The sequence below is a fragment of the Bubalus kerabau genome, chromosome 2 (assembly GCF_029407905.1).
Source record: "Bubalus kerabau isolate K-KA32 ecotype Philippines breed swamp buffalo chromosome 2, PCC_UOA_SB_1v2, whole genome shotgun sequence".
NCBI lineage: Eukaryota > Metazoa > Chordata > Mammalia > Artiodactyla > Bovidae > Bubalus > Bubalus kerabau.
The window spans coordinates 141,891,800-141,903,877 of NC_073625.1; the positions used below are offsets into that span (position 1 = coordinate 141,891,800).

At 40.9% G+C, this 12,078-nt stretch overlaps 1 protein-coding gene across 1 annotated transcript; it reads right to left on the reverse strand.

Moving 5' to 3' along the window:
* Positions 1-319: 319 nt before the first annotated feature.
* Positions 320-11,507, reverse strand: TMEM212 (transmembrane protein 212). The gene is made up of 3 exons (XM_055570331.1): positions 11,349-11,507; positions 1,784-1,843; positions 320-819 (listed from the first exon to the last, which is right to left on the reverse strand). Exons 1-3 carry the CDS (start codon positions 11,505-11,507, stop codon positions 424-426), a joined length of 615 nt encoding a protein of 204 aa, XP_055426306.1. The 3' UTR covers positions 320-423.
* Positions 11,508-12,078: the final 571 nt, after the last annotated feature.

Genomic DNA, 12,078 nt, shown 5'->3' on the forward strand with positions numbered 1-12,078 from the left:
CTATTCTTCCAATAAACCCACTCTAACCCTCAAGGAAGCCAAAGCCTTGCATCTTAATGGTCTGGCAGAGGAGCAGAGGATGCAAGGTGGGTGATGAGGGAGCCCAGGGTAAATCTGGCCTAATGAAGAGAAATAGCTCTGAAGTCTGAATCTGGTCTTACTATCCACTAAGCTGTGTGATAAGCTGGGCAAGTCATGTAAACTCTTTGGCCTCCATTTACTATCTGTGAAATGGACACATACTAAATATTCAGTTTATATTTCTATTATCATATCATTAATATTATTATCAGCCCTTTTGGAAAAAGAAAGCTGAATCTGATGTTGATGTAAATCAATCTCTTGGCTGGGGTAGAAGTAGAAAGAGGGGGAAATTTTTGGTTATACAAGATACACAGGTAAATAAGAGAGACAGATCAAGTATTAATATACCAAACTTTCCATGTTAGCATTTAAAATGGAACAGGAAGTGTCTGCCCTGTTCTGGAAACTTATATTGACATGTCCATTCTGGATAAGTCTTGCAGAAAGTGTGATGAACGCTGTCAGGGAGACACAGAGCATGGCAGAGCTCAGGCACAGGTCGAAGGCTTGCAGTGTCAGGTGGTACTCTTCATAGTGTGGTGGGTCCACACAGACTGATGGGAATTTTGCATACGGAAAAGGAAAAGCAACTGCATAACCGAGGTAATTGATCCCTGCAATCCCTGAGAGTGAGTAGAAGCAATATGGGCCAAGGAGAGCAGAAACCAAGGCTACTGTAAAATGAAGTGGGCATCCCATCATGCTCAGAATCACAAAGGTGAAACTAGCTTCCCACTGAAAATAAAACATAAACAGATGATTACTTTGGGAGCTCGATATTTTAGAAGCTTCTTAGCAACACGAGGGAAAAAGAGAGACTGCCTATTAATCTTTCCTACTGGGAAATGAAGGAGAAATGGGTTAAAGCTACCTCTTTAGGTCCTTTTGTTTTCCTCTTGACCCTTCAATATGAGAGAATAACATATCAACCCACTGGGGCAGAAATGAAATCAACTCCATTCAAGAAACATTTATTTATCTCCTATCACATGTTGAGAACCAGTCTAGGGTGGGAAAAACAGAAATGAGTGAACAGAATCCCTGCCTTACTCTAGGACTTGGTTATTCAGGGTGTGGTCCATGGTCAGGAGAACTGACACCCTCTGGGAGCTTATTAGAAATGGAGAATCTCAGTCTCTTGCAGATCTTCTGAGTCAGAATCTGCATTTTAACCAGAACCCCGGGTAACTCACACATAAAGTTTCCGAAGCCCTGCTGTGGCCATGGGAAGAGAAACTATAATCTGCTCAAGGTAGTCTTTCTGTACTTGACTCTATACAGTTGAAATGCAAGACATAGACTTTTCATCCTTTTTATGGGAGAGGCAGTAGAGAGATTGGAAAGAGATCCCAAACAGGAATTGAGAACTTGAAAATGAATCATTAAAACAGACAAGACTACAGATCCATTTTTGCAAAATGTAATTCAGGAAGACTAACACTGGTTCTGTTCTTCCCAAACTATTAATCAAATACTTAAATACCATATTCACAGTAACTTGTAGAAAATGCTTAGAGCAGGTATCAGATAAAAATTAGTCATTTAAAACAGTGTTTTATTGAAATGCATCATAATAAGGCATAAATTAGACAAAAGTCAGTTTTAATCAGAAAGCACATTCTTTGTGTTCTATCCTGAACTAGTAGAGATTTGACCTTCAAACGTACTCTACCACTTTACTTGACATCTATGTATTTACCAGGTATCTCTGCGTCCACTCTTTGTGAGCCAACAGTAGGAGGATACCAGTTGCGACGGCCTGTAAAAGGAACATGGTAAAACCACATCCATGAGAGAAGGTGCCTCTGGAAAGAGTTCAATCTGCTTCACCGTTTGACAACTTTATCACGAACTGGAAGGAACTGCAGATAGCTAAGTGGGTTTATGGCTTTGACCGCATCCTCATCAGTGATGCCAGTGAGGAAAAGAAGCTCTCAGTGTCACAAAGACACGGTTCACACGGGCTCGTTTTTTAAATTTTCTATCTTGCCATTGCCATCACAGTTATAACCTCTACTGCTGTAAGATGTCACTGCAATAAAAGCTTGGCTTTATAACCCTTGCCATATGTTTTATTTTGATTAATAGTCTATTGTTCGTCTCTCACAAATTGCTAAAATTACAAACAGAAGGAACTGGAATGGAAATGTGTCACAAAACTTCCTCCCCACCCTACCCCCACCCCACCCCACCCCTCGACCCCTGACAAACCCTCCCAGTGGCATATCTTTTACTGTTTGCTTTCTTCAGAGATTTTGCAGGCTTGCCCTGCTGATGGGATACAAATCCATGATCTCTATTTTTCAAGTAATAAAAATTATCATTAGAATAAATGCATGACGGGGCATTTATGGTTCTAGGGGCAGTGGTGTCCAACTTTCCAAAAGAGTTTTTTTTAACAGTCTCCGTTGAAGAAAAAGGTCCCAAATGCAGAATGAAAATAGTTCAACAAAGGAGGGAATGGCGTCATCAGAATCGAGTAACAGACAGTGGGGAAAAATTCTGGACTCATCTTCGATTTGGCACTGGGTCTGATGGAGACCTTTGTGGCCACTGAATCCAGAAATTGCTTATTCCCAACCCATAAATAATTTGTCCCTGTGCAAGGAATGTTTTGAGGTTGAGAGAGAAAACCAGGAAGAGATGTGCCTGAAATAAGACATAGAATGAGGACAGGACTAAAAATAGTTACTATTTAGGATTTTAAAATTTTACAGTTTAGGACAGAGACATAAACTTCACTGTATGGTATCAACAAATTTAAGGAGAAAAAAAATCAGAGTTTTTACCAAAATGGTTTTGTGGGATGTTACTTTTTGTAGCTCCAGGTCTAGTATATTTATTGTTTTGAGAAGCAGATTTTCATCTTCCTGGCATATTCTATTTTGAATATTGGATTTAGAGAATTTGAGAGTGAGGGGGAAAAGCACACACACATACACTCACACAACACTTCTCATGTAGCTAAGCCTGCAATTCCAGATTTGGCATCACCATCCCATTAAACTCCCATGGATGAAAACAGAACCATCTGTAGTCAAACGAGGTTGGGCTTGATTCTGCAAGAGGAAAGTTTCCAAGCGACCCTATGGAGGTTGAGCCAGCATAAATAGTACAACAAAACAAGAGCATTATTAAGAGCAACGGTAGCACTGATGCTAAGCCTGGGGCCAGTCTCTGCTTTCAGAGGCAAAGCGCTCAACTGACACGTCACTCCTCCACACATGAGAAACTCTAAAGCAAATGAAATAAAAAGCAAAGGAGACACCTCTCCTGATTGAAGTCCAAGTAGATAACTGACATTATCAGATGCTTACATTCTAGATTGCCTTAACTACATTGGCACAAACCATTTCTTTCCTTTCAAAAGTTGAAAAATCCTGCAGAATTGCAGCTGCCTGTTATTTCTGTTGTAGCTGCCAGCTTGAATTTTGCTTTGTTTACACAAAACTTTGAAAAAGATCTTTCATGGGGGAGGTTGGTGTATGAATGCCATTCAGTAACTTGTTCAATCCACCCTGAAGATGGTGACTCAGGACCCAAGCACACCCATCTCTTTTGGTGCCTGGCTGTGGGTGGGACATGGAGTGAGGGTGTTCCCCCAAGAGTCACAGGCTTTCCCCTTGCCTCCTTTCATTACAAAAAATATATATTTTTAGATAGGGAAAAGGAAAAGAATTTAAAAAAGAGAGATTTGAGAATAGGGAAGAGAAGTCAATTGGGAAAAGGAAATGGTGACGTTTTGAGAGGTGAAGAGTTGGGCAGAGAGGGGCAGTCCGGTTGTGAGGAAAGGCATAGGGGAGGCTGTGGTTGGGGAGGGTGTGAGTGCAGAGGGTGACCCAGCCCTGCAGCCTCTGCCTTCTTGTCTAGCTGTGGACCTGTTCTCTGGGAGCAGCTTGAGGGACATTACTTGGGTCTGGCAAAAGTTGCTGCTCATATTCTGCATGCTAATTGTGAACCCTCCCACTAAATCTTTAAATGGCCCCAGTAAGGATGCAGTTCCCCGAAGCAGATGAATTGAAGGAAGCAGAGAGCTTCACAGCAGAAATAGAAACTTTTAGAGGAATCCTTATAATATGCGTTACATTTACTCACTTACAGACATCTATTTTGGGGGTACTGGTTCATGATAGGCACTATGCCAATGGAATAACGATAATAACATTGAGAGTTTATTGTGCACTAACTGGATACCAGGCACTCTACCAAACACTTTACTAGTGTTAATTCATTTAATCCTCACAATGAATGGCCCTAAGAGGAAATCACTTTCTAGTTTTTAACTGAGGCACAGAGAAGCTAAATAAGAAAAGCAAGCTCACCAAGCAATAATTATACAAACCATGGCTCCAACTCTAAACAGAATTTACAGTCCAGATGTGAAAGGAAGGATATAAGAATGTCCACAAAATTAGGCAGGAAGAGTGAGTACTTTCTGTGTGGGAAGAGGTTGGTGACAAGATACCACTTCCGGGGGACAATCGCTGACGGAGGCAATTGCTTGAAGGATGGCTGTGATTTCAGTGAGAGAGATAGAGGAAAGGGCAGTCCAGGAAGCTGGGACCTCATATACACAGGGGGGAACATGGCAGGTGTGCTTGGGGAATGAAAGATGAGAGGAGCTCGGACCATCAGAGGGTCGGTCCCTGGCAGAGAGGAGTAGGAAACCAGGCTCGAAAGCCACAAAAGGCCAGGTGGAGGAGAGCCTCAAAATCCAGGCTAACAAACCTGAACTTTGGATGATGAAGCGACACTGACGATTTTCAAAGACAGGACTAGAGGGACACAGTAGAGGTTTGGAAAGATAAGCCATTTGTTGCATGCTGGATAGGTATGGAGTAAGACCTAGAGATCTCTGTAAGACCCTGCTCTTCAAGCTTTTTCTTTAAACCTCTACCCATAGTAAGATACGTATTTTGCGTCATGGCCAAATTATAAATATTTTTACATGATAACACATAACTTTATTATGTGATATAACTCTTTTCTGTTTGATTCTATTCTATATGTTTAAATACTCAGTACCCCACACCTTGATTTTATAATCCACTAACACACAGATTCTCACAGTTTAGCTATCAAAGTTTCAAGGCATAAAACCTGAGTGGGGTGGGAAGTGGTAAGGAGGTTGGCGGGGGTGCGTAGTGAGAACAAAAAAGGAAAAGAACACAGAGATTTTGCCTCGTGGGAAAAATACCAGTTACTTGGCAGTGGATTGGACATGGTGGGGTGGAAGTGGGGCTGAAATGGGCTGGATTAGTGTGTTGCTGCCCTAAGTACAGTCTTAAGGACCAGTAGTATCTCATCTCTTGGGAACTTGTCAGACATGCAGAATCTCAACTGCCCTTTAGAGTCATAGAATCAGAGCCGACATTTTTAACAAAATCTTTAGTTGTATTGGTGTTTTTCTTTCTGGCTTACTTCACTCTGTATAATAGGCTCCAGTTTCATCCACCTCATTAGAACTGATTCAAATGTATTCTTTTTAATGGCTGAGTAATATACTCCATTGTGTATATGTACCACAGCTTTCTTATCCATTCATCTGCTAATGGACATCTAGGTTGCTTCCATGTCCTGGCTATTATAAACAGTGCTGTGATGAACATTGGGGTACACGTGTCTCTTTCAATTCTGGTTTCCTTGGTGTATATGCCCAGTAGTGGGATTGCTGGGTCACAAGGCAGTTCTATTTCCAGTTTTTTAAGGAATCTCCACACATATATATGGAATTTAGAAAGATGGTAATGATAACCCTGTATGCGAGACAGCAAAAGAGACACAGATGTATAGAACAGTCTTTTGGACTCTCTGGGAGAGGGAGAGGGTGGGATGATTTGGGAGAATGGCATTGAAACATGTATAATATCATATATGAAATGAATCGCCAGTCCAGGTTCAATGCATGATACTGGATGCTTGGGGCTGGTGCACTGGAATGACCCAGAGGGATGATGGTATGGAGAGGGAGGAGGAAGAGGGGTTCAGGATGGGGAACACGTGTACACCTGTGGCGGATTCATGTTGATGTATGGCAAAACCAATACAATATTGTAAAGTAATTAACCTCCAATTAAAATAAATAAATTTATATTAAAAATAAATAAATTTTTTAAAAAGAAAGAAAATTAAAAAAAAAAATCTCTAGTTGATTTGGCTTCCCAGGTGGCTCAGTGGTAAAGAAATTGCCCACCAATGCAGGAGACACAGGAGACACAAGTTCAATTCCTGGCTCAGGAAGATCCCCTGGAGAAGCAAATGGCAACCCATTCCAGTATTCTTGCATTGAGAATCCCATGGATGCAGGAGCCTGGCATTGCTCTGTCCATGGAGTTGTAGAGAGGTGGACCCAACTGAGCACGCATGTGCACACTGGCCACAAGTGTGCTAGTTGGTTCATATGCACGTTTCAGTTTGTGAAACACTAGAGGAAAGTGAAGGAAAGTGAAAGTGAAGTCGCTCAGTCATGTCCGACTCTTTGCGACCCCATGGTTGCAAAGACCTACACCAGGCTCCTCCATCTGTGGGATTCTCCAGGCAAGAGTACTGGAGTGGGTTGCCATTTCCTTCTCCAGGAGATCTTCCCAACCCAGGGATCGAACCCAGGTCTCCCACATTGCAGGCAGATGCTTTACCATCTGAGCCACCAGGGAAGCTAGAGGAAAGGATTAAGTCAAAATTCACTTGAGAGTTTGAAATTGAGTTCAAAGACTATCAAGTCAGAAGAAGAAATAAGTGCTTTTGGCGGTAATATGATTACATTTTTGGACAAAGTAAGCTTCAAAAAGCTTAGGATATCTAAGTGGAAAAATGACCATTGGTTGGTTGGAAATCACAGGACTGCTGACGCTATAAGAGTCTTAAGCATTTGGTGCCATCAAGCCCCTTCTCTAATGGTTGATGAAACTGGAGATTGCATGAATGAGTCTAGCCCGCTTTTCTCCAAAGTTCCTATCTCGAAGCAGGACTGTGGGTGCAGCACTGCTTCTCACTGCTGGCCAAGTCACTGGACCCTGCAGGCTTTAGGTCTTGTTTTTAAATTCACTACACTTCAGTCTCTTCATCAGAATTTGATCTACAGGCCAGGTTTTCCAGGATTAAAGTGGAGCTCAGTCCTTAAGGCACTATGATCTCCTTGCTGCGCACTTTCTAGCAGCTGATACCTTTAAATAACCTACATCAGAAATCCAAAGAAAACTGCCTATCGTGTTGCTGTCCAAATTGAGGTGAGAGTCTGAAAATGAATATTTGTGAAGACTAGAAAGCCTTGAATGAAAGTCACCAAACAAATACAAAGTATAGACGACTTCTAAAAATGTCTCTCTTCTAATCTCAAAAGAGATATGGAGTCATTTTCAAAAGAAAATATTATTGAAGTGTAAAAATCATCTTTCCACCAAAGGGAGATACATTTCACACACAAGTTGAGAAGTGATTGGCAGAGATGGCTGTAGGATGAGTCAGAGACCTTTTGAGATTGACCCTGATCAGACAGAGCTGTGGTTTACTATGAAAACTCACTAGGAAAAAAAAATCAGACTGTTCCAAATTTAGATACTATTGAAAGAGTGAGCTTTCTTATTGCTTTCCTTCTCATGAGGGTTTTTTTTTCCTGCTTCAGTATAAATATCAGCTAGACCTTTATTCTTTGCAATCTAATCAGAGTTCAACTGTATAAGGAGTTTTGATCTATCAAAATGGAGAGCATGTGATTCACCATTCATTTAACACTGGCAATATCAGGCAAATATCAGGCAAACACTGGCAAATATCAGGCAATTTTTACTGAATATCTAGCATGATATTTACTCACTCTGTTTTAAGTGTTGGACATATAGCAGTGAACAAAATAGATTAAAAAAATCCTGCCTTTGTACCATGCACATCTGGGGGGAAGGGTGACAATAAATAAGTCAATTACATTGTATATTAGATGGTATGGACACGACTGAGCGACTTCACTTTCACTTTTCACTTTCATGCATTGGAGAAGGAAATGGCAACCCACTCCAGTGTTCTTGCCTGGAGAATCCCAGGGACAGGGGAGCCTGGTAGGCTACTGTCTGTGGGGTCACACAGAGTCGGACACGACTGAAGTGACTTAGCATAGCATAGCAAGGGCCATGGGTGAAAAATAGAACAATGTATGAGAGACTGAGAATACCATTATGGGGGAGGTTTATAATTTTAAATACAGCAATGAGGGAGGGCATCTGTGAGAAAGTGACGTTTGACCCAAGAAGTGAAGGAAGTTAGGGAATAAGCTGTGTGAGAAAAGGCTTCAGACAGAGAACTGGCAGTGCAAAGGCCCTGAGGCAGACACACCTTGGAATGTGATGGGAAAGAAATGAGCTAAAAGTAGAGTGGTAGGAGGTGAGGTCCAGGAGGTAACATGATAGGGAACTCAGCATGTCATCAGGGAACAGAATGGGAGAGTGAGGCAGGTGCAAGGGATTAGGAACAAAGGGCTTGGATAGAGTGGGGCATAAATCAAAAGCATGGTATTAACTAGCATTTGTAGGGCTTTAAAATTGGCAAAACTCTTTATTATGAAGTCTTTGTTCAAATTGTGTTCCTTCTCTCTGAGCCTCTTAGGTTAGACAGTTTCACATGGGCACTCTACCTGTGAAAGTCCATGTGCTATAGGTAAAGGCAATGAAGAACCAGCTGAATGAGGGCCCTGCTCTTGACTACATACCAAGAATGTCAAAGTCAGGCCTTGAACAACGCCCACCTTCCCAAATCCTAACTCTCTGACTCTACTTCCCTATGCTGTCACTCTCAAAATCAAAAAGCCACTGACTAGTTCTGTGCTATCATATCATTTCTCTGGGCCTGATTAGCTAAATGAAGCATGATTAGTGAAACAGATGTTTGGTGTAGAAAGCTTATATTCAATAATTTGCGAACTAAATCAAATCACCAATATCTGTTGACTGTACTATGATATGGAGACGGCAATGGCGCCCCACTCCAGTACTCTTGCCTGGGAAATCCCATGGATGGAGGAGCCTGGTAGGCTGCAGTCCATGGGGTCGCTAAGAGTCAGATACGACTGAGCGACTTCACTTTCACTTTTCACTTTCATGCATTGGAGAAGGCAATGGCAACCCACTCCAGTGTTCTTGCCTGGAGAATCCCAGGGACGGGGGAGTCTGGTGGGCTGCCATCTATGGGGTCGCACAGAGTCGGACACAACTGAAGGGACGTAGCAGCAGCATATTATGATAGACCCAGCAGGGATAAGCAAAGATGTATAAGAAAGGGACACAGGGTTGAGCTATAAACCATGGTTTTGTTAAAGTCTGGGTCAATTGTAAAGTCAGAATTTTCTTTTCAAAATTGAATAGAAAATACGAGAATTTGCTTCACACAGAAGCTAAAGTATTTTTGTGTGTGTGAATCTTTTGTTCTATAAATCCAGTTATATGTATGTTTCAGTATCTATCTTTTTCCCTTGAGAGATTTATTTATGTACATTTCAGGTCTTGATGTAAAATACTTTTCTTACTCTGGATCACCCACAAAGAAGTTGGTAGGCATTTGTATAAGTGTAACTGTCATCTCTGCATTCTAGTAGATGTTTAATAAACATTTTCTTGAATGACTGTGTGGTTTGTGGTAGGGGCTGGGGGAAAGAGGAAAAGTTCAACACTTGGGTGGTGGTTGTAAAAAAATGTGTTAAATAAAGAAAAGAAAAATGCCATCAAGTGGTTTCCACGTTCAGTTCCTTGCTCCACCCATCCAGTGTTCCTCCATCTGCACACCATCATTAAACCCCCTTAGACTGCGTGCCTTTAATAGCAAGACTTTATTTTACTTTCCATTGTAACTCAAGCTTGTAGTAGGCTATCAATATATATTTATTTAATAAATAAATTAAAATGATATTTCCTAGGGATTTTCTTTTAAATGGTGTCTCCATTAAAGTTTGATTTTTTTAAAAAAAGACTTAAGGGAATTCCCTGAAGGCTTCCCCTTCCAATGCAGAGGGGTGAGGGTTCAATTCCTGGTCAGGAAACTAAGATCCCACATGCCCCACAGCCAAAAAGACAAAAACAAAAAACAAAAAAAACATAAAACAGAAGGAATATTGTAACGAATTCAATAAAGACTTTTAAAATGGTCCACATGAAAAAAATCTTAGAAAAGGACAAGATATTGCCCCTCTCAACAGTGGCTATATTGTAAGAGAAAACTCCATAAGATCAACAAGTTTCAAAATCGAATTATCCAGTTTCCAATAATGAGTATCAGGCATCCCGGGAAACAATGAGAAAAGGATTTGTTGAATGTTCAGGCCTCTGTGACTCCTCTTCCATCATGCCACCACCTACTCCAAGGCTACGTGTGTTCGTTTCTTTGACCCAGGAAGCTGAGGTACCAGTATCATGGTTCATCTGTGAGACCATTTAACAGGCAGACATTGAGCAGTTACTTGGTATCCACACGTATTTGGCACATGCAGGTTTGGCAACACATGAAGCTAGTGAAGCTCATCACCCAACTTCTTCAGTTACTTTCAGTGCAAACAGTTTTGTTCAAAGAAAAGGATGGGAGAACTAAGGTTTGGGGCTTGCAAACTTCTTGGTCACATAATCACACCTTAGTGTTTCTAATAAAAGTATTTGCCTGAAAATCATTTTATTTTGTTCTTCATTTAAAAATTATTTTTCATGGTTTGTATTTTTTTTCTATACTCAGATTTTGAAAGATAGATTCCAGTTTCTCAGAATGTCAAGGTGAGAACAGTAAAATAAAGTAACTTTTGAGAGAATAGCATTTCATTATGGTATATCTGATATATTGTGTGTGTGTGTGTGTGTGTGCATGCTAAGTCACTTCAGCCATGTCCGACTCTTTGCAACTGCACAGACTGAAGCCCACCAGGCTCTTGTGTCCATGGGATTCTCCAGGCAAGAATACCAGAGAGGGCTGCCATGCCCTCCTTCAGGGAATCATCCCAACCCAGAGATTGAACCAATGTCTCTTATGTCTTCTGCATTGGCAGGCAGGTTTGCCACTACTGCCACCTGATATACTGTATACATGATTAAATGACATTAAGAAAAACTTATATTTTAAAAGATAACTAATAGAAATCAATGTTCTAAGATACAATCTGATTTTCTGTAGAATTTTTATGTCTTCATGTTGTTGAAAAACTTTAAAAGATGTATCATTCTCATCCCACTTTCCCCTCCCTCTTTCTTTTATTCTCTCAACACATGTAATAAAAACATTAATATTAAATATTTTCCTACCAAAACTCCATTCCAAATGGGACAGGCAATCCAGACACTCCATCCCGTGAACCAAAACTTGCAGGAAAAGACTGGGAAGAAAGCAATAACTCCAGAGAAGACACTGAGAGCCCCCAGAGTAATGAGAACCCAGCCAGCAGACTGGTATAAATGCTGCATTTTCCTCTGTGATTTGGGTCCTGGGTCTCAAAGACGTCTCGTTACCAAAACATGAGAGTATGTCAGGCCTTGATAAACAGAAGTTTCTAAGAAACAGTAGCCATGACACATGTGGACTGTTGATCCACTTGGAAACAAGATTATATTTGTTTTTAGTGAAATAATAACAAAATGGAGTGAAATAATCCTCGACATAAATTTGACACAATAAATTCTAATACTTCAGACAGAGACAGAGAGATCATTCCTTGTTTTGGGCCACCGCCTTCATTCCCTTCATTCTGCCCTGTCGTGGGGAGTGACCACTTCCTGGCTTAATCAGATTCAAAGGCTTGCTGACTGAGCTAATTGTTTCTCAACTCAACCTGCCTGGTGGTTGCAGCAGAAAGCCAACATCCTTTGTGCACAATAGATCCACTTTCCCAGCACAATTTCCCACAAAACAAAGTAAAAATAAGCACTCTGATCACTTTTCATTACATTTAATTTAAATGATTTAAAGCAAAAGCAAGACCTCTCCACCCCTTCAAAGTTCAGTTCTACTTATATTATTTTTGAATTTTTGATATGA